Source organism: Salmo salar, chromosome 18 (genome assembly GCF_965601325.2).
Source record: "Salmo salar chromosome 18, fSalSal1, whole genome shotgun sequence".
Classification (NCBI taxonomy): Eukaryota; Metazoa; Chordata; class Actinopteri; order Salmoniformes; family Salmonidae; genus Salmo; species Salmo salar.
The window spans coordinates 34295170-34317500 of NC_138308.1; the positions used below are offsets into that span (position 1 = coordinate 34295170).

The 22331-nt window shown below is 44.1% G+C and overlaps 1 protein-coding gene across 5 annotated transcripts in view; it reads right to left on the reverse strand.

Annotated features, from left to right (window-relative positions):
* Window positions 1-22331, reverse strand: part of LOC106560286 (adhesion G protein-coupled receptor B3) — a 352944-nt gene that overhangs the window by 205211 nt on the left and 125402 nt on the right. For all 5 annotated transcript variants that reach the window (XM_082964912.1, XM_082964910.1, XM_082964911.1 and 2 more), the window contains 4 exons: window positions 19874-20038; window positions 16620-16721; window positions 12521-12627; window positions 5745-5939 (listed from right to left, as the gene is read on the reverse strand). In XM_082964912.1, coding sequence (XP_082821038.1) covers window positions 5745-5939; window positions 12521-12627; window positions 16620-16721; window positions 19874-20038 — 569 coding nt within the window. The remainder of the gene's footprint in view (window positions 1-5744; window positions 5940-12520; window positions 12628-16619; window positions 16722-19873; window positions 20039-22331) is intronic.

Consider the following 22331-nt stretch of genomic DNA (forward strand, 5'->3'; position numbering starts at 1 on the left):
GATCCTCAGCAGAATAACCACTACCCTACTGACAGTCAGAGTCTAGGATGACCCTCAGCAGAATAACCACTACCCTACTGACAGTCAGAGTCAAGGATGATCCTCAGCAGAATAACCACTACCCTACTGACAGTCAGAGTCAAGGATGATCCTCAGCAGAATAACCACTACCCTACTGACAGTCAGAGTCTAGGATGATCCTCAGCAGAATAACCACTACCCTACTGACAGTCAGAGTCAAGGATGATCCTCAGCAGAATAACCACTACCCTACTGACAGTCAGAGTCAAGGATGATCCTCAGCAGAATAACCACTACCCTACTGACAGTCAGAGTCAAGGATGATCCTCAGCAGAATAACCACTACCCTACTGACAGTCAGAGTCAAGGATGATCCTCAGCAGAATAACCACTACCCTACTGACAGTCAGAGTCTAGGATGATCCTCAGCAGAATAACCACTACCCTACTGACAGTCAGAGTCAAGGATGATCCTCAGCAGAATAACCACTACCCTACTGACAGTCAGAGTCTAGGATGATCCTCAGCAGAATAACCACTACCCTACTGACAGTCAGAGTCCAAAATATTTCAGCTGGTCTCCCGTGTGTGTGTGTGTGTGTGTGTGTGTGTGTGTGTGTGTGTGTGTGTGTGTGTGTGTGTGTGTGTGTGTGTGTGTGCGTGCCCAGGGGTGGCCCCTTTCCCGTGACACAGACAATCTTGTTCTCTACTTGAATGCTTATGCTCCCTCTGGTGGTAATGTGCCCATTTTAACATTGGCACACACACACACACACACACACACACACACACACACACACACACACACACACACACACACACACACACACACACACACACACACACACACACACACACACACACACACACACACACACACACAGGGAGGGATGTGACTCACTGACACAGCAACACCAAGCTGCATGCTCTTCAGCTCTAACCAATCACATCTCTACTGCATACTAATACACACACACACACACACACACACACACACACACACACACACACACACACACACAGACACACACACACACACACACACACACACACACACACACAGCAAAAGTGCACAGATGCAGCAGCAAGCGCTAGCTGTACTCATTGCGTCAGACTGTCTGTCCACACAACGACAGAACAGACACACGACCAGGACACAGCTAGCGTTCAGGACAGAAATTATCTTATTGGAGGAGGAGGAGGAGGAAGAGGAGGGGGGAGGAGGAGGAGGAGGAGGGGGGAGGAGGAGGAGGAGGAGGGGGGGTTTAGGCTGTAATCTCCATCATCCTACTGAAATAAAGAGAATAAAGCTGGAGGAGAGAGGGGAAGACAGGGAGGGGGACACGGGAGAGACAGAGGAGAGAGGGGGGAGACAGGGGAGAGGGAGGAGGAGAAGGAAGACAGGGGAGAGGGGAAGGGGAGACAGGGAGAGAGGGGGTCGGAAGAGGGAGTGGGAGGTAGAGTGGGAGGCAGGAGGGAGGGTAAATAGGTAGAGGGGGTGACAGGACAGAGGGGGAAAGAGGTAGAGGGGGTGACAGGACGGAGGGGGAAAGAGGTAGAGGGGGTGACAGGACGGAGGGGGAAAGAGGTAGAGGGGGTGACAGGAGGGAGGGGGAAAGAGGTAGAGAGGGTGACAGGACGGAGGGGGAAAGAGGTAGAGGGGGTGACAGGAGGGAGGGGGAAAGAGGTAGAGAGGGTGACAGGAGGGAGGGGGAAAGAGGTAGAGAGGGTGACAGGATGGAGGGGGAAAGAGGTAGAGGGGGTGACAGGATGGAGGGGGGAAGAGGTAGAGGGGGTGACAGGACGGAGGAGGAAAGAGGTAGAGGGGGTGACAGGAGGGAGGGGGAAAGAGGTAGAGGGGGTGGGGGTGGCAGGACGGAGGTGGGAAGAGGTAGAGGGGGTGACAGGACGGAGGGGGAAAGTGGTAGAGGGGGTGACAGGAGGGAGGGGGAAAGAGGTAGAGGGGGTGGGGGTGGCAGGACGGAGGTGGGAAGAGGTAGAGGGGGTGACAGGACGGAGGAGGAAAGAGGTAGAGGGGGTGACAGGACGGAGGGGGAGAGTTCTCTGATGCAATAAACAGGCATAATGGAGCTTTCTTTGTCCAAGTGTCAATTTCTGGGAAAATGTATTTGAAATGACTACCATTTACCACTGCAATCACCATTACATATTACAGTAAATATAATGATTACATGTCACAGTAAATATAATGATTACATGTCACAGTAAATATAATGATTACATATTACAGTAAATATAATGATTACATGTCACAGTAAATATAATGATTACATGTTACAGTAAATATAATGATTACATGTTACAGTAAATATAATGATTACATGTCACAGTAAATATAATGATTACATGTCACAGTAAATATAATGATTACATGTTACAGTAAATATAATGATTACATGTCACAGTAAATATAATGATTACATGTCACAGTAAATATAATGATTACATGTTACAGTAAATATAATGATTACATATTACAGTAAATATAATGATTACATGTCACAGTAAATATAATGATTACATGTTACAGTAAATATAATGATTACATGTCACAGTAAATATAATGATTACATGTCACAGTAAATATAATGATTACATGTTACAGTAAATATAATGATTACATGTCACAGTAAATATAATGATTACATATTACAGTAAATATAATGATTACATGTCACAGTAAATATAATGATTACATGTTACAGTAAATACAATGATTACATGTCACAGTAAATATAATGATTACACGTCACAGTAAATATAATGATTACATGTCACAGTAAATATAATGATTACATGTTACAGTAAATATGATTACATGTCACACTAAATATTATGATTACATGTCACAGTAAATATAATGATTACATGTTACAGTAAATACAATGATTACATGTCACAGTAAATATAATTACAATGGTAACTTACCTAGTTAAATAAAGGTTAAATAAAAAATACAAATGTGAAACTTTAGACAACATAATAACATTCACCCACTCTGGGGAAACCAAACATTACATGTTACAGTAAATATAATGATTACAAAGGTAGCACAAGACAACATAATAACAGAGGTGACAGCACATCCCAGGCAAGTACCTATTTGTTTCCACTTCTATTTTAGTCATTTAGCAGACACTCCTATCTAGAGGGTACAGTGAGGGAAAAAAGTATTTGATCCCCTGCTGATTTTGTACGTTTGCCCACTGACAAAGAAATGATCAGTCTATAATTTAAATGGTAGGTTTATTTGAACAGTGAGAGACAGAATAACATCAAAAAAATCCAGAAAAACACATGTCAAAAATGTTATAAAATGATTTGCATTTTAATGAGGGAAATAAGTATTTGACCCCTCTGCAAAACATGACTTAGTACTTGGTGGCAAAACCCTTGTTGGCAATCACAGAGATCAGACGTTTCTTGTAGCATCCACCAGGTTTGCACACATCTCAGGAGGGATTTTGTCCCACTCCTCTTTGCAGATCTTCTCCAAGTCATTAAGGTTTTGAGGCTGACGTTGGCATCTTGAACCTTCAGCTCCCTCCTCAGATTTTCTATGGGATTAAGGTCTGGAGACTGGCTAGACCACTCCCGGACCTTAATGTGCTTCTTCTTGAGCCACTCCTTTGTTGCCTTGGCCGTGTGTTTTGGGTCATTGTCATGCTGGAAAAACCATCCACGACCCATTTTCAATGCCCTGGCTGAGGGAAGGAGGTTCTCACCCAAGATTTGACGGTACATGGCCCCGTCCATCGTCCCTTTGATGCAGTGAAGTTGTCCTGTCCCCTTAGCAGAAAAACACCCCCAAAGCATAATGTTTCCACCTCCATGTTTGACGGTGGGGATGGTATTCTTGGGGCCATAGGCAGCATTCCTCCTCCTCCAAACACGGTGAGTTGAGTTAATGTCAAAGAGCTCCATTTTGGTCTCATCTGACCACAACACTTTCACCCAGTTGTCCTCTGAATCATTCAGATGTTCATTGGCAAACTTCAGACGGGCATGTATATGTGCTTTCTTGAGCAGGGGGACCTTGCGGGCGCTGCAGGATTTCAGTCCTTCACGGCGTAGTGTGTTACCAATTGTTTTCTTGGTGACTATGGTCCCAGCTGCCTTGAGATCATTGACAAGATCCTCCTGTGTAGTTCTGGGCTGATTCCTCACCGTTCTCATGATCATTGCAAAACCACGAGGTGAGATCTTGCATGGAGCCCCAGGCTGAGGGATATTGACAGTTCTTTTGTGTTTCTTCCATTTGAAAATAATTGCACCAACTGTTGTCACCTTCTCACCAAGCTGCTTGGCGATGGTCTTGTAGCCCATTCCAGCCTTGTGTAGGTCTACAATCTTGTCCCTGACATCCTTGGAGAGCTCTTTGGTCTTGGCCATGGTGGAGAGTTTGGAATCTGATTGATTGATTGCTTCTGTGGACATGTCTTTTTTTTTACAGGTAACAAGCTGCAGTTAGGAGTACTCCCTTTAAGAGTGTGCTCCTAATCTCAGCTCGTTACCTGTATAAAAGACACCTGGGAGCCAGAAATCTTTCTGATTGAGAGGGGGTCAAATACTTATTTCCCTCATTAAAATGTGTTTTTCTGGATTTTTTTGTTGTTATTCTGTCTCTCACTGTTCAAATAAACCTACCATTAAAATTATAGACTGATCATTTCTTTGTCAGTGGGCAAACGTACAAAATCAGCAGGGGATCGAATACTTTTTTCCCTCACTGTAAGAACTGCTTGTCTGGAAACTTAACTTCCTCTCTCTCTGAGTATCCAAGGGTACACTGTCTGGACAATGGCTCCTGACTACACCACATCATCTGTAGAGCAATTATTGATCCTTGGTTGGCCAATTAGATGTATGTCTGACATGGCTACTATGCAGTTAGTGTGTATGATGTCAAAATAACACTGAAATTGTGAAAATTATAATAATGCCCTTTTTGTGGAAAAAATGCCTGGAATTTCAGCCTGTTCAGGTGGGATGGAACTTTTGGCCCACGTCATGACATCACAATGTGATCTGATTATAATGGACCAATGACTGTTCATCTGGGTAAGGGGGTGGGCTCAAATGTATTTATAAAGCCCTTCTTACATCAGCTGATATCTCAAGGTGCTGTACAGAAACGCAGCCTAAAACCCCAAACAGCAAGCAATGCAGGTGTAGAAGCACGGTGGCTACGAAAAACTCCCTAGAAAGGCCAAAACCTAGGAAGAAACCTAGAGAGGAACCAGGCTATGAGATCATACTATCAGCCAATCATGTCTGTGTATGTAAATATCTTCAAATGTGTTTTCTAACGCCCACACGATCAGGCGGAGCATTTCAAGGGCCAAAGGAGGCTCAGGGAAATGCATGATTAAAACAGTTATTTTCATTAAATAAACATACAGTGATTTATGAGACATACAGTGATGATTTAAAAATAACAAAGCTGGCATGGGGACTTTAACTGTGTAAATAATCATTCCAATTTCATTTGAAAGTGGGAGATACATTGACAAGCCTCTCAGGGTTTTTCCATCTCTCCTCCACATGCTCTTTTCCTTTTAAACGTTATCATATTGTTTCTATTTTCTTGTATGCAAAAAAAAAAGGATCCCTGTAACACAAATCAAAATAACTCCAACACACAATTCTACCTCAGCAGCATGGTCAACATTTATCAAGACAAAAGAGACCAATCCACTCACCTGCACATCGTCTGAGCTTGGTTCGTAGCTGGCCCTCTTGAAGGTATCAGTCACGTTTCTGAGTATCTCCACAGAGGACAGCAGGTCTCCAGCATAGAAGTTCCTTCTCTGGGTGAGATCCAGTAGGGTCTTGGTCACCTGAGACATCCCGTCCCCAGCCAACTTCCCCTGGCCCTTAGCTAGATGGCCCTGGATCTCCAGAAGAAGAAATGAACTATGAGGCTTTATATGTTCTCTACACTATATTACAGTATATTACTACAGTATTACTACATTGATTGATTCTCTACACTATATTACAGTATATTACTACAGTATTACTACATTGATTGATTTCATTTAGAATGCATTCTCTGGCCCTTAGCCCAGTTGCCTTGGACCTCCAGGAGAAGGAAGAGAAGAGAGAGGACCATAAGGCCCTGGCGGTCCTCTAAAGTATAATATACAGTATATTATTACAGTATTACTACAGTTTATATGACAGCTTTCCCTGACCCTCGACCTCCAGGAGAAGGAAGAGGAGGACGAGAACTATGAGACTGTTCTCTGCAGTAGATTACTGCAATACGTGGTTTAAACTGACTACATTAACATCAGCTGTAGTGTTATCCTGTAAGTCTCTATAACGTGGTTTATTCTGTCTACATTAACATCAGCTGTAGTGTTATCCTGTAAGTCTCTATAATGTGGTTTAAACTGTCTACATTAACATCAGCTGTAGTGTTATCCTGTAAGTCTCTATAATGTGGTTTAAACTGTCTACATTAACATCAGCTGTAGTGTTATCCTGTATGTCTCTATAATGTGGTTTAAACTGTCTACATTAACATCAGCTGTAGTGTTATCCTGTATGTCTCTATAATGTGGTTTAAACTGTCTACATTAACATCAGCTGTAGTGTTATCCTGTATGTCTCTATAACGTGGTTTAAACTGTCTACATTAACATCAGCTGTAGTGTTATCCTGTAAGTCTCTATAACGTGGTTTAAACTGTCTACATTAACATCAGCTGTAGTGTTATCCTGTATGTCTCTATAATGTGGTTTAAACTGTCTACATTAACATCAGCTGTAGTGTTATTAGTCTCTATAATATTGTTTACTTTCAATATCCACATTACCATATCACCTGCATACATTGCATATATTGGAAAAGATATATAGAGTATGAAATAAATACAGTGAAGATGAATGATGACTGAAGAAATATCTACCATCCCCTGTAAGTATTTCATTTTCACAGATCTATGTCTGTGTCCACAGATGTTGGAAAACCACTGTAGACTGAAGAGGGAAGTAAAACAGTAGTCGCAGGGTAGAGAGAGAGTAGAGGTATGTCAGTAGTAGCAGGGTAGAGAGAGAGTGAGTAGAGGTATGTCAGTAGCAGTAGGGTAGAGAGAGTGTAGAGGTATGTCAGTAGAAGCAGGGTAGAGAGAGAGAGTAGAGGTATGTCAGTAGTAGCAGGGTAGAGAGAGAGTGAGTAGAGGTATGTCAGTAGAAGCAGGGTAGAGAGAGAGAGTAGAGGTATGTCAGTAGCAGCAGGGTAGAGAGAGTAGAGGTATGTCAGTAGCAGCAGGGTAGAGAGAGATAGTAGAGGTATGTCAGTAGTAGCAGGGTAGAGAGTGAGTAGAGGTATGTCAGTAGTAGCAGGGTAGAGAGAGAGTAGAGGTATGTCAGTAGTAGCAGGGTAGAGAGAGAGTAGAGGTATGTCAGTAGTAGCAGGGTAGAGAGAGAGAGTAGAGGTATGTCAGTAGTAGCAGGGTAGAGAGAGAGTAGAGGTATGTCAGTAGCAGCAGGGTAGAGAGAGAGAGTAGAGGTATGTCAGCAGTAGCAGGGTAGAGAGAGTAGAGGTATGTCAGTAGTAGTAGGGTAGAGAGAGAGTAGAGGTATGTCAGTAGTAGCAGGGTAGAGCGATAGTAGAGGTATGTCAGTAGCAGCAGGGTAGAGAGAGTAGAGGTATGTCAGTAGTAGCAGGGTAGAGAGAGAGTAGAGGTATGTCAGTAGCAGCAGGGTAGAGATAGAGTAGAGGTATGTCAGTAGCAGCAGGGTAGAGAGAGATAGTAGAGGTATGTCAGTAGTAGCAGGGTAGAGAGTGAGTAGAGGTATGTCAGTAGTAGCAGGGTAGAGAGAGAGTAGAGGTATGTCAGTAGTAGCAGGGTAGAGAGAGAGTAGAGGTATGTCAGTAGTAGCAGGGTAGAGAGAGAGTAGAGGTATGTCAGTAGTAGCAGGGTAGAGAGAGAGTAGAGGTATGTCAGTAGCAGCAGGGTAGAGAGAGAGAGTAGAGGTATGTCAGTAGCAGCAGGGTAGAGAGAGAGTAGAGGTATGTCAGTAGCAGCAGGGTAGAGAGAGAGTAGAGGTATGTCAACAGTAGCAGGGTAGAGAGAGTAGAGGTATGTCAGTAGTAGCAGGGTAGAGAGAGAGTAGAGGTATGTCAGTAGGAGCAGGGTAGAGAGAGAGTAGAGGTATGTCAGTAGTAGCAGGGTAGAGAGAGAGTAGAGGTATGTCAGTAGCAGCAGGGTAGAGAGAGAGAGTAGAGGTATGTCAGCAGTAGCAGGGTAGAGAGAGTAGAGGTATGTCAGTAGTAGTAGGGTAGAGAGAGAGAGTAGAGGTATGTCAGTAGTAGCAGGGTAGAGCGATAGTAGAGGTATGTCAGTAGCAGCAGGGTAGAGAGAGTAGAGGTATGTCAGTAGTAGCAGGGTAGAGACAGAGTAGAGGTATGTCAGTAGCAGCAGGGTAGAGATAGAGTAGAGGTATGTCAGTAGCAGCAGGGTAGAGAGAGATAGTAGAGGTATGTCAGTAGTAGCAGGGTAGAGAGAGTAGAGGTATGTCAGTAGTAGTAGGGTAGAGAGAGAGTAGAGGTATGTCAGTAGTAGCATGGTAGAGCGATAGTAGAGGTATGTCAGTAGCAGCAGGGTAGAGAGAGTAGAGGTATGTCAGTAGTAGCAGGGTAGAGAGAGAGTAGAGGTATGTCAGTAGCAGCAGGGTAGAGATAGAGTAGAGGTATGTCAGTAGCAGCAGGGTAGAGAGAGATAGTAGAGGTATGTCAGTAGCAGGGTGAGAGAGAGAGTAGAGGTATGTCAGCAGTAGCAGGGTAGAGAGAGTAGAGGTATGTCAGTAGCAGCAGGGTAGAGAGAGAGTAGAGGTATGTCAGTAGTAGCAGGGTAGAGAGAGAGTAGAGGTATGTCAGTAGTAGCAGGGTAGAGAGAGAGTAGAGGTATGTCAGTAGTAGCAGGGCAGAGAGAGAGTAGAGGTATGTCAGTAGCAGCAGGGTAGAGAGAGAGAGTAGAGGTATGTCAGTAGCAGCAGGGTAGAGAGAGAGTAGAGGTATGTCAGTAGCAGCAGGGTAGAGAGAGAGAGTAGAGGTATGTCAGTAGTAGTAGGATAGAGAGAGGGTAGAGGTATGTCAGTAGCAGCAGGGTAGAGAGAGAGAGTAGAGTGATGTCAGTAGCAGGGTAGAGAGAGAGTAGAGGTATGTCAGTAGCAGCAGGGTAGAGAGAGAGAGTAGAGGTATGTCAGTAGTAGCAGGGTAGAGAGAGAGTAGAGGTATGTCAGTAGCAGCAGGGTAGAGAGAGAGGGTAGAGGTATGTCAGTAGTAGCAGGGTAGAGAGAGAGAGTAGAGGTATGTCAGTAGTAGCAGGGTAGAGAGAGAGTAGAGGTATGTCAGTAGCAGCAGGGTAGAGAGAGAGAGTAGAGGTATGTCAGTAGCAGCAGGGTAGAGAGAGAGGGTAGAGGTATGTCAGTAGTAGCAGGGTAGAGAGAGAGTAGAGGTATGTCAGTAGTAGCAGGGTAGAGAGAGAGTAGAGGTATGTCAGTAGCAGCAGGGTAGAGAGAGAGAGAGTAGAGGTATGTCAGTAGTAGCAGGGTAGAGAGAGAGAGTAGAGGTATGTCAGTAGCAGCAGGGTAGAGAGAGAGAGTAGAGGTATGTCAGTAGCAGGGTAGAGAGAGAGAGTAGAGGTATGTCAGTAGCAGGGTAGAGAGAGAGAGTAGAGGTATGTCAGTAGCAGCAGGGTAGAGAGAGAGAGTAGAGGTATGTCAGTAGCAGCAGGGTAGAGAGAGAGTAGAGGTATGTCAGTAGCAGCAGGGTAGAGAGAGAGAGTAGAGGTATGTCAGTAGCAGGGTAGAGAGAGAGAGTAGAGGTATGTCAGTAGCAGCAGGGTAGAGAGAGAGAGTAGAGGTATGTCAGTAGCAGCAGGGTAGAGAGATAGTAGAGGTATGTCAGTAGCAGCAGGGTAGAGAGAGTAGAGGTATGTCAGTAGTAGCAGGGTAGAGAGAGAGAGTAGATGTATGTCAGTAGTAGCAGGGTAGAGAGAGAGTAGAGGTATGTCAGTAGCAGCAGGGTAGAGAGAGTAGAGGTATGTCAGTAGTAGCAGGGTAGAGAAGAGAGTAGTGGTATGTCAGTAGCAGCAGGGTAGAGAGAGAGAGTAGAGGTATGTCAGTAGTAGCAGGGTAGAGAGAGAGAGTAGAGGTATGTCAGTAGTAGCAGGGTAGAGAGAGAGTAGAGGTATGTCAGTAGCAGCAGGGTAGAGAGAGAGGGTAGAGGTATGTCAGTAGTAGCAGGGTAGAGAGAGAGAGTAGAGGTATGTCAGTAGTAGCAGGGTAGAGAGAGAGTAGAGGTATGTCAGTAGCAGCAGGGTAGAGAGAGAGGGTAGAGGTATGTCAGTAGTAGCAGTGTAGAGAGAGAGTAGAGGTATGTCAGTAGCAGCAGGGTAGAGAGAGAGAGTAGAGGTATGTCAGTAATAGCAGGGTAGAGAGAGAGTAGAGGTATGTCAGTAGCAGCAGGGTAGAGAGAGAGGGTAGAGGTATGTCAGTAGTAGCAGGGTAGAGAGAGAGAGTAGAGGTATGTCAGTAGTAGCAGGGTAGAGAGAGAGTAGAGGTATGTCAGTAGCAGCAGGGTAGAGAGAGAGGGTAGAGGTATGTCAGTAGTAGCAGGGTAGAGAGAGAGAGTAGAGGTATGTCAGTAGTAGCAGGGTAGAGAGAGAGTAGAGGTATGTCAGTAGCAGCAGGGTAGAGAGAGAGGGTAGAGGTATGTCAGTAGTAGCAGTGTAGAGAGAGAGTAGAGGTATGTCAGTAGCAGCAGTGTAGAGAGAGAGAGTAGAGGTATGTCAGTAGTAGCAGGGTAGAGAGAGAGTAGAGGTATGTCAGTAGCAGCAGGGTAGAGAGAGAGGGTAGAGGTATGTCAGTAGTAGCAGGGTAGAGAGAGAGAGTAGAGGTATGTCAGTAGTAGCAGGGTAGAGAGAGAGTAGAGGTATGTCAGTAATAGCAGGGTAGAGAGAGAGTAGAGGTATGTCAGTAGCAGCAGGGTAGAGAGAGAGAGAGAGTAGAGGTATGTCAGTAGTAGCAGGGTAGAGAGAGAGAGTAGAGGTATGTCAGTAGCAGCAGGGTAGAGAGAGAGAGAGTAGAGGTATGTCAGTAGCAGGGTAGAGAGAGAGAGTAGAGGTATGTCAGTAGCAGGGTAGAGAGAGAGAGTAGAGGTATGTCAGTAGGAGCAGGGTAGAGAGAGAGAGTAGAGGTATGTCAGTAGCAGCAGGGTAGAGAGAGAGTAGAGGTATGTCAGTAGCAGCAGGGTAGAGAGAGAGAGTAGAGGTATGTCAGTAGCAGGGTAGAGAGAGAGAGTAGAGGTATGTCAGTAGCAGCAGGGTAGAGAGAGAGAGTAGAGGTATGTCAGTAGCAGCAGGGTAGAGAGAGAGAGTAGAGGTATGTCAGTAGTAGCAGGGTAGAGAGAGAGTAGTGGTATGTCAGTAGCAGCAGGGTAGAGAGAGAGAGTAGAGGTATGTCAGTAGTAGCAGGGTAGAGAGAGAGAGTAGAGGTATGTCAGTAGCAGCAGGGTAGAGAGAGAGAGTAGAGGTATGTCAGTAGCAGCAGGGTAGAGAGAGAGAGTAGAGGTATGTCAGTAGTAGCAGGGTAGAGAGAGAGTAGTGGTATGTCAGTAGCAGCAGGGTAGAGAGAGAGAGTAGAGGTATGTCAGTAGCAGCAGGGTAGAGAGAGAGTAGAGGTATGTCAGTAGCAGCAGGGTAGAGATAGAGTAGAGGTATGTCAGTGGAGCGATGACATGTTGCAGGACTGGACGGGGTTAATAGTTTGCATTCAGCATTCCGCTTTTAATCTCCTCTTTTTATCCTCATTTAAAAACCTGCTTTTTTTCTACCTTTATTGTTCAGTTTCATTCTATTTAGTCCAATTTGTTCCGGCCTTAAATCCATTCTGGGTCAGTGAATGATGGATAGAATATTTAATAGATGTATAATAATACTATCTTGCTATGAGAAGAAGCAATATATACCTAAATACTACCAAATCATTGCTTCCACAATAGTGAAAATGGTTATTAAATACCCCGCCCAAAGAGGAGAAACATCCATGGGAGACGTTGGTGATATGGGGGTAACTGCCAGTAGCACTTAATCAAAGAGTTGCCGAGGTCTATTCATTACAAATGAATGGTTTCATTTGCTCCCCTATTGAATGTTCATCTTTGGCAACAGTGCAGTTGGGAACATTGGGTAATGGTGAATTTATGATGTGCCACAAACAGACACTGTGAGGAAAGGGGAGAAGAGAAGGAGGAGGGGAGAGGACAGGAGAAGACAGAAGAGAGGAGAGGAGAGGAGAGGAGAGGAGAGGAGAGGAGGAGAGGAGAGGAGAGGAGAGGAGAGGAGAGGAGAGGAGAGGAGAGGAGAGGAGAGGAGAGGAGAGGAGAGGAGAGGAGAGGAGAGGAGAGGAGAGGAGAGGAGAGGATAGAAAGAGAAGTACAGTAGACCTACTGAAGATAGACCTACTGATTGCTGCAGGTATCTATATTCATTGGTTATGCAGCGGGCATAGCTGGGTGGTTCCCAATAGGCCACACCCCGGTGATCCAGAGAGCAGCGTCGACTCGTGGTGCCTGTGGAAGACAGGAGAGAAAGAGAGAGAGAGAGAACGAGGAGAGGGAGAGAGAGGGGTGGAGAGAGAGAGGGGAGAGGGGAGCAAGAGAGGGGAGAGACAGTAGATAGAAAGGGGCAAAGAACAGAGAGAAAGAGAAATAGAGAGGGAGACAGATATGGAAGGGGGAGCAGGTGGGGGCGGGGGACATGAGGGAGGGGAGGGAGGACAGAGATAGAGGATGAGAGAGAGAGCAAGAGCGTGAGAGAAAAATACAGAGAACAGAGAAAGAAATAAGAACAGAATCAAAGGTAGAGAGAAAAAATAGGGTGTCAGCAGAGATTAGGAGAAAGAGGGAGAGGATGAGAGAGAGAGAGAGAGAGAGAGAGGAGAGAGAGAGAGAGAGAGAGAGATTAATACTTGTTCATAGGAGACGTATCTTCCTTGTGTAATTTCCCTCAGCCCCTCACATCTTCCATTGGAAGTTAAAGGCAGAAAATACACTGTAGCTATTTGGAAGCCAGATGCTGCTTCTGTGTTTGTTCAATAGTGTTAAAGGCTAAAGGTTACATACAGCAGAGATATCTACACCAATGTCTAACATACAGCAGAGATATCTACACCAATGTCTAACATACAGCAGAGATATCTACAACAATGTCTAACATACAGCAGAGATATCTACACCAATGTCTAACATACAGCAGAGATATCTACACCAATGTCTAACATACAGCAGAGATATCTACACCAATGTCTAACATACAGCAGAGATATCTACAACAATGTCTAACATACAGCAGAGATATCTACAACAATGTCTAACATACAGCAGAGATATCTACACCAATGTCTAACATACAGCAGAGATATCTACACCAATGTCTAACATACAGCAGAGATATCTACACCAATGTCTAACATACAGCAGAGATATCTACACCAATGTCTAACATACAGCAGAGATATCTACAACAATGTCTAACATACAGCAGAGATATCTACACCAATGTCTAACATACAGCAGAGATATCTACAACAATGTCTAACATACAGCAGAGATATCTACAACAATGTCTAACATACAGCAGAGATATCTACACCAATGTCTAACATACAGCAGAGATATCTACACCAATGTCTAACATACAGCAGAGATATCTACACCAATATCTAACATACAGCAGAGATATCTACACCAATGTCTAACATACAGCAGAGATATCTACACCAATGTCTAACATACAGCAGAGATATCTACACCAATGTCTAACATACAGCAGAGATATCTACACCAATGTCTTACATACAGCAGAGATATCTAAACCAATGTCTAACATACAGCAGAGATATCTAAACCAATGTCTAACATACAGCAGCGATATCTACACCAATGTCTAACATACAGCAGAGATATCTACACCAATGTCTTACATACAGCAGAGATATCTACACCAATGTCTAACATACAGCAGAGATATCTACACCAATGTCTAACATACAGCAGAGATATCTACACTAATGTTTAACATACAGCAGAGATATCTACACCAATGTCTTATATACAGCAGAGATATCTACACCAATGTCTAACATACAGCAGAGATATCTACACCAATGTCTTATATACAGCAGAGATATCTACACCAATGTCTAACATACAGCAGAGATATCTACACCAGTGTCTCTCACATCATCTGTGCATTTGTGTTCAACTGCAACAAGCAACAAGGCATGACCACACATGAAAAAAAACGGATTGGATACACTGTGTCAGGGCATCAACAATCAGTACAGTACTATAATACTAACACTGACACTGACATGGACACACACACACACACACACACACACACACACACACATACACACACACACGCACGCACGCACGTACATGCACATGCACACACACTATCCAATGCCACGCAATCTTACACAAGGGTTTTGCATCATACCTACCCAGCTGTTGACTTGCTGGAGGGTACTCCACATATCGCTCCCCATCATGCGCTCCACCACAGACACTCGCACACACACACACACACACACACACACACACACACACACACACACACACACACACACACACACACACACACACACACACACACACACACACACACACACACTCACACGTACCCTCCCCACCCCACCGAGCACCCTGTTTCCTCAACACAATCCCCCTGATTCTGTTTTCATCTCTTTTCACAGTCCAGATAGAACTCTGGCTCCCAAATGGCACCCTATTCCCTACACTGTGCCCTAGTTTTGACCAAGGCCAAAAGTAGTGCTTTATATAGGGAATAGGGTGCCATTTGGGACACAGACCCTTCTATTATAACCACACACCTCCTGCACTTTTCAATGTCCTCTGTGTCCAGTGGTGTGATAGTGGAATCAAACAGAGAGTGTGCTGGGGGACATGTGGGTTCAGTGTGACCGCTTCCCTGCTTCACTTTCTACCATTCACAATACAGACACACACAACCACAGCAGCTTATCAGTCCCACCACATGGATCAAACAACAGGTACACTGTGGAGCCTTCAGGTGTCTGATTAAGACAAGGAGGAGGAGGAGGAGGAGGGGAGGAGGGGGAGAGGAGAGGAGGGGAGGGGTGAAGGAGGGGTGGAGGAGGGGAGGGGAGGGGTGGAGGAGGGGAGGAGGAGGGGAGGGGGAGGAGGAGGAGGAGGAGAGGAGAGGAGGGGGAGAGGAGAGGAGGGGAGGTGAGGAGGAGGAGGAGGAGGAGGAGGAGGGGAGGAGTGGAGGAAGGGAGGGGAGGGGGAGAGGAGAGGAGGGGAGGTGAGGAGGAGGAGGGGGAGGGGAGAGGTTGGAAGGAGGACAAGGAGGAGGACAAGGGGAGGGGAGGGAAGGAGGAGGGGGGGTGGATGGAAGGAGGGAGACGAGGGGGAGGGGAGAGGTTGGAAGGAGGACAAGGAGGAGGACAAGGGGAGGGGAGGGAAGGAGGAGGAGCCATGAGGTCTTTGATAAAGGGAAGGAGGAGGAGGAGGAAGAGGAGGAGGCCTTTTTCCTTACCTGTAGAAAACAGCAGTTAAAAAGTGCCATGCTGTTGTAGGCAATATAATCATAGTTAGCCTTGTAATATGTCCCTGTCTTTGGCTGTAGGCTATTTGAAAACACATTGACATAACGCTGTGAGGGTCAATGCAATGCAAATAGGGAAATCTGTTCAGTAGAAACATACCATTGCATCTCAAATGGCACCCTATTCCCTATGTAGTGCAGAACTTTAAAAGAAAATAGTGCATTGTATATGAAATAGGGAATCGTTTGGGACACAGGCACCGTGTAAAGCACTTCCAATCCGTCACAGCAGGAATGGATGTGTCAGTGGAATGTGACAGGGACATATCCATCACCACTAGTCCTCTCTACACATGAGTAATGGACAGAAAGCTCCCAATGAAACCTCAACATAATAACCCCTGGAAAATGACTCATTTCATTCTCAACTAAGTTACAGCAGAACATTCTAAAGTGCTCTAGTTTCTCTTGGTTCATTATTCAGTCAATGGCCATACAGCAGCTGGAGTCTGAATTCAGACCAGCAGGACTATCCTTTATTTAAAGTGTTATTTTGGAGAAAAAAATGTATGAATCGAAGTTAAAAGTGAAGACTTGAATGAAAAAAGTAGGATAAGTGAGTGGGTACAACAAGTGTTTGATACCACGCTCACATGCCCCAAAGGCAGCGGTGGTAACCACTAGGATAGACAAAACCCCAGGGCATGACTGTATTCTTACCTGTAGCATTAGGAGGACACAGACATACACACACACACACACATGCACACATACACGCACACGCACGCACACACACACACACACACGCACACACACGCACACGCACACACACGCACACACACACATACGCACACGCACACAAACACACACGCACACAAACACACGCACACACAAACACACGCACACACAAACACACGCACACACAAACACACGCACACACACAAACACACACACACACACATGTCCTTACCCGTGGCATTGGGAGGACACCTGTTGAAGGCCAGTTCTCCTGAAGGTGTTCTTCTCCACACCATGGATACAGTGTAGTCCTCCAGACAGATCTCATACGGCGCTGGGGAGGGAACCGTACACAACACATTGCTGGGTTATTGCTGACTCACAAATATGTATAGTCCAGAAGAGGCTGGTGGGAGGAGATATAGGAGGATGGGCTCATAGTAATAGTTGGAATGGAATTTTTGGAACGGAGTCAAACGTGGTTTCCATCAAGGGTTGGAACTGATTCAGGGAACAGAACCGAAAACCGGAAAATAACAATTAGGAACGGAACCCGGACCATAAACTAAAGTTATCTATACTGTCCCGGAAGAGAACCGTTATTTTAAAAGCATGCGAACTGGTTAAAAACATTATTTTATGTTCCGGGCATTTTTTTTCCAGTCCCACAAAAGTCACATAAAAAAGTGCCTATACAAAGCCTTCAGTCTGTCACTCAGAAATTATTATTATTATTATGATAATTTTTATCATTTTAATTATTATATAGATTTTTTAATTTTTTATATTTTTTTATATATATATATATATATATTTTTTTAAATATTATTATTATTATTATTATTATTAATATAATATTTTTTTTATTATTATTATTATTCCAGCGTCTGCCTGCCAGCTGGAAATTTTTGCCAGCGCTTCAAGGTGTTTGTGTTGAGTCTACCTGCCCCTCCCCTGTGAAGCATAGGTTACTGTAGCCCACTGACAACGTTACATAGGTTACTGTAGGCTACTGACAACGTTACATAGGTTACTGTAGGCTACTGACAACGTTACATAGGTTACTGTAGCCTACTGACAACGTTACATAGGTTACTGTAGCCTACTGACAACGTTACATAGGTTACTGTAGCCTACTGACAACGTTACATAGGTTACTGTAGGCTACTGACAACGTTACATAGGTTACTGTAGGCTACTGACAACGTTACATAGGTTACTGTAGCCTACTGACAACGTTACATAGGTTACTGTAGCCTACTGACAACGTTACATAGGTTACTGTAGCCTACTGACAACGTTACATAAGTTACTGTAGCCCACTGACAACGTTACATAGGTTACTGTAGCCTACTGACAACGTTACATAGGTTACTGTAGCCTACTGACAATGTTACATAGGTTACTGTAGTCTACTGACAACGTTACATAGGTTACTGTAGGCTACTGACAACGTTACATAGGTTACTGTAGGCTACTGACAACGTTACATAGGTTACTGTAGCCTACTGACAACGTTACATAGGTTACTGTAGGCTACTGACAACGTTACATAGGTTACTGTAGGCTACTGACAACGTTACATAGGTTACTGTAGCCTACTGACAACGTTACATAGGTTACTGTAGCCTACTGACAACGTTACATAGGTTACTGTAGCCTACTGACAACGTTACAAGTGTAATTCAGAAATTAGGGAGAGATGTTTAATTAGAGAAGAATGGATTTACTTTTTCAATGCTAGTTAAGGATACTATAGTTATCACGTTTCACATTGGATTTATTAACTCCAAAAAGGTAAGAGTTTGATTTTAATTATAGTGCTGCTCTGCACACACAAGCTAGTTAGTTAGTTAGCTAGTTAGCTCATTAGCTAGTTAGCTAGCTAACGTTTGCTCTGGTCCAACGTTAAACCAACTCGGATGTTCAAAGACATTCAAAGTTCCTCCATAGAAGCTTCTCCTCCTCTGTGTGTCTAATTCAGATAATGATGTCATAACAAGATGCCCAGCGCTTCAAGGCAAGCTTCCTCCAAACTCTCTCGCTCCCCCTGAAAATGTCAGCTCCACCACGCACCCTACACTCTGACTGGCAGCACAGTGTGTGTTTGTCTTTCATTACAATTAAACCGTGCTGTTATGGCAAAATACAATTTAATATTCATGCAAAAAAATAATACATATTTCAGCGGTTTAAAAGGAACAGAAAGGAACAATATAAACCCAACGTTTTTTGTGGTTCGAACCGGTTCAGAACTTTATTTTGCTGGTCGAAACAGTTGAACGGAACCCAAAAAATAATGAATCTGTTTAGGACAAAACGATTGGAAAATAATTTTGGTTCCAACCCCTGGTTTGATACCATTCCATGAATTCCATTGCAGCCGTTACAAGGAGCCTGTCTTCCTATATCTCCTCCCACCAGCCTCCTCTAAAAGTGTAGACTAGATTGTAACTAGATTGTAATACATGAACATGCTGTAGTTGTAAAATAGTTTCTTTGTGTTGGATTAAACTGCTTAAAATAGCACAGGTTTGAAAAAGATTGATAATGGGAACTGCTTCCCTACAGTCCTTACTCCTACAACAGAAACAATGCCACTCTTTACAGGGTGATAATGGTCAAACAGAAGATTGAATTTGCATTAATCGCTGTGGTAGCGAACAGTCTCCATGGAGATAAAAACAGGTGGTTAATCAACACCATCAATTAATATTAAGATATTAATCATACATTAGGACCTAGACAAAATAACACTCTCTTATTTTCTCTCTCGTTCTTTATCTCTCTCTATTATCTCTCTCTATTATCTCTCTCTCTATTCTCTCTCTCTTTATCTCTCTCTCTTTATCTCTCTCTATTCTCTCTCTATTATCTCTCTATTCTCTCTCTCTCTTTATCTCACTCTCCTATTCTCTTTCTCTTATTCACTCTCTATCTATCTCTCTCTCATCTCTCTCTCTATTCTTGCTCTCTCTTTATCACTCTCTCTCTCTGTCTCTCTCTTTATCTCACTCTCTTATTCTCTCTCTATCCTCTCTTTCTGTTTATTTCTCTCTCTCTCTCTATTCTCTCTCTAACAGCTTCCTCTTAAAGCTACAGTCTGTGATTTGGGAAGCTGTTCAATGGTCATTTCAAGTCTTGATATTTACCCATTGGTTCTTGAAGAATAGACAATAACCTACAGTATACATATCTCATGAGTTTAGCACAACTGTCAATCTTTATCGTAACCTTTGTATCACTCCGTTGTTGAATTCACTGTTGAATTGCAGATTATCTTTCTAGGCTCTGTCTATTTTCAGAGCAGAGCTGAAGCTGGGTTGCCCACCCTCTGCTTTATGTAACTCTTATCCTTTCCTCCTACAGGAACAGAAAGACACGTCACTCTTCCTCAGCGAAGAGGAAGATCATTATCTTCCCTCCACGCTTCCAGTTAATTGACTCTTGCGGTCTCACTTATGGTGGTTATGGGGTTATCGTTACCTGGGCAACGCTGGTCACTGCACTTGCGGACTTCATCCCCCGTGCCCTCACACTGTTGCCCGGTGACCGCCGCCCCCTGGCACACCCGCGCCCGCCTCTGCCAACCCCCGTCACATGACTTGGAGCAGCCACTCCAAGGCCCCCAGGGATTCCACTGGCCATTGGCTGAGGAGGAGACAGATCAGTTACACCACTGGCCATTGGCTGAGGAGACAGATCAGTTAAACCACTGGCCAATGGATGAGGAGGAGACAGATCAGTTAAACCACTGGTCATTGGCTGAGGAGGAGAGACACATCACTGTTAAACAACTGGCCATTGGCTGAGGAGTTAGACCCCTGGCCATTGTCTGAGGAGTTAGACCCCTGGCCATTGGCTGAGGAGTTAGAGTCCTGGCTGAGGAGTTAGACCCTGGTCATTGGCTGAGGAGTTTGACACCTGGCCATTGGCTGATGAGTTAGACCGTGGCCATTGGCTGAGGAGTTAGACCCCTGGCCATTGGCTGAGGAGTTAGACCCCTGGCCATTGGCTGAGGAGTTAGACCCCTGGCCATTGGCTGTGGAGGAGACACATCACTGTTAAAAAGGGTCTCTTTCTCAAATGCCTAAATATCTGTCCTCTCCTTGTGTCCTCTCCTTGTGTCCTATCAGTGTGTCCTCTCCTTATGTTATATCCTTTTGTTGTATTCTTGTTTCCTCTCCTTGTTTCCTCTCCTTATTTCCTCTCCTTATTTCCTCTCCTTGTGTCCTCTCCTTGTCTGCTGATTGTTAAAAACTTGACAGGTAAAACATTATGGTGGCAGCTCATCATTAGGCTGGCTTTGTCCTGGTCAGTTCATTCAGAGCAGAGTGATGAAGGAGTGGAAATTAGTACAGTAGATGATGGATTTCAAAACAAGGAGCCAGAGAGCCTCTGGACTCCATCTTCTCTCCCCAACATTTTGGGTTTACTACCTTTTTATTTGGGCATTTTTATTGTTCAGAAATGTGGTGGGCACTCTCTTCGTTCGCTGGACTTTATCCTGCTAACTGTTCCAAATGTCCGAACTGAATTTGGTAAAAGGGCTTTAATGTACTCTGCGCCATCGTCTTGGAACGCCTTACAAAATACTGTTAAACTGGAAGAACTTGTACCAATTGGTATTTTTAAATCACTGATGAATGATCTTGAGTCTGATTCCCTGACCTGTCAATGTTTTTAATTTGCTGTTTTTGATTTGGTTATACTCTTGTGAATTCTATGGTTTTTACTAGATTACTTGTAGTTTTTCATGTTGTTTGTCTGTAATTTTTGTAATGACTTTGTGCTGCCTATCTTGGCCAGGACGCTCTTGAAAAAGAGATTTTAAATCTCAATGAGATTTTAAATCTCAATTTAACCTACATGGTTAAATAAAGGTTAAATAAAATAAAAATAAATAAAAACATCCAATCGGTTGTCAATAAAGCATGACCAATAAGGAATCTCATTTTTTTTTTACCATCAGCCAGCCGGTCTTTCAATTTCTATAATGGCACTAGGACTCCTGGGGATACCTGAGAAGACTCCTGAGACAATAGTCCTACTGGTAAAATGCACATCAGGGGTTACTTCAGGGGTACTCTGGGAAGCGCAACATGTTGTTGGTGGTACAGTAACTGAAAAAGGTTGTGAATCACTGCTCTAAAATACCACACCATCTTGACCATTCTATGTGCTACGTCCCCCAGGAGATGCAGCTCTACTATGATGTGTAGCTAAAAGATGTGAATTCATTCTTACACAGACACAGTAGGTGGGATTATAGATACTGGGACACATGGGTGCGTGTCCCATGTGTCCCAAAGGGCACCCTATTCTCTATATAGTGCACTACTTTCGACCAGGGACTCAGGGAATAGGGTGCCATTTGGCACAAAGTCGTGGACATGTTTTATAGTACCCAGAGATATAGTAAAAAAAAAACTTTTTGGCAGAATTTTATCCAGATTCAATTAATAAAATGACTCTGATAATACTTGTAATAATGAGGAATATGTCTCCTTTTATGGCTGGGGAGGCTGCTCTGTGACTGCGGTGATAACTTTCCTCACTTTGCCAATATTAAAAGGCCTTTTATGATAAAGTTTCCCAAAGCAGTGGCATGTTTTATGGCTTTTTAATGAACACAGTAAAATCAAGCATGAGGAAAAAACAGATGGTCCCCTTCAGCTAAACAGTTAATCACATGACCTTCTCTGAAAGGTAGAACAACCCTGGGAAGGGGTCACACTCCTCTATTTCATCTCTCCATCCCTTCTCCATCACTCCTCCATCCCACCTGTATTTACCCCTTCTCCATACATACGGGTCCAAGGACTAACCTCAGTGGAGGTTTGAAATGGACAGACATGATCCATGTCTCAATGTGCGGGGGCACCGGTGTCTAGGTAATTGAGGTAATATGTACAGTACATGTAGGTAGAGTTATTAAAGTGAT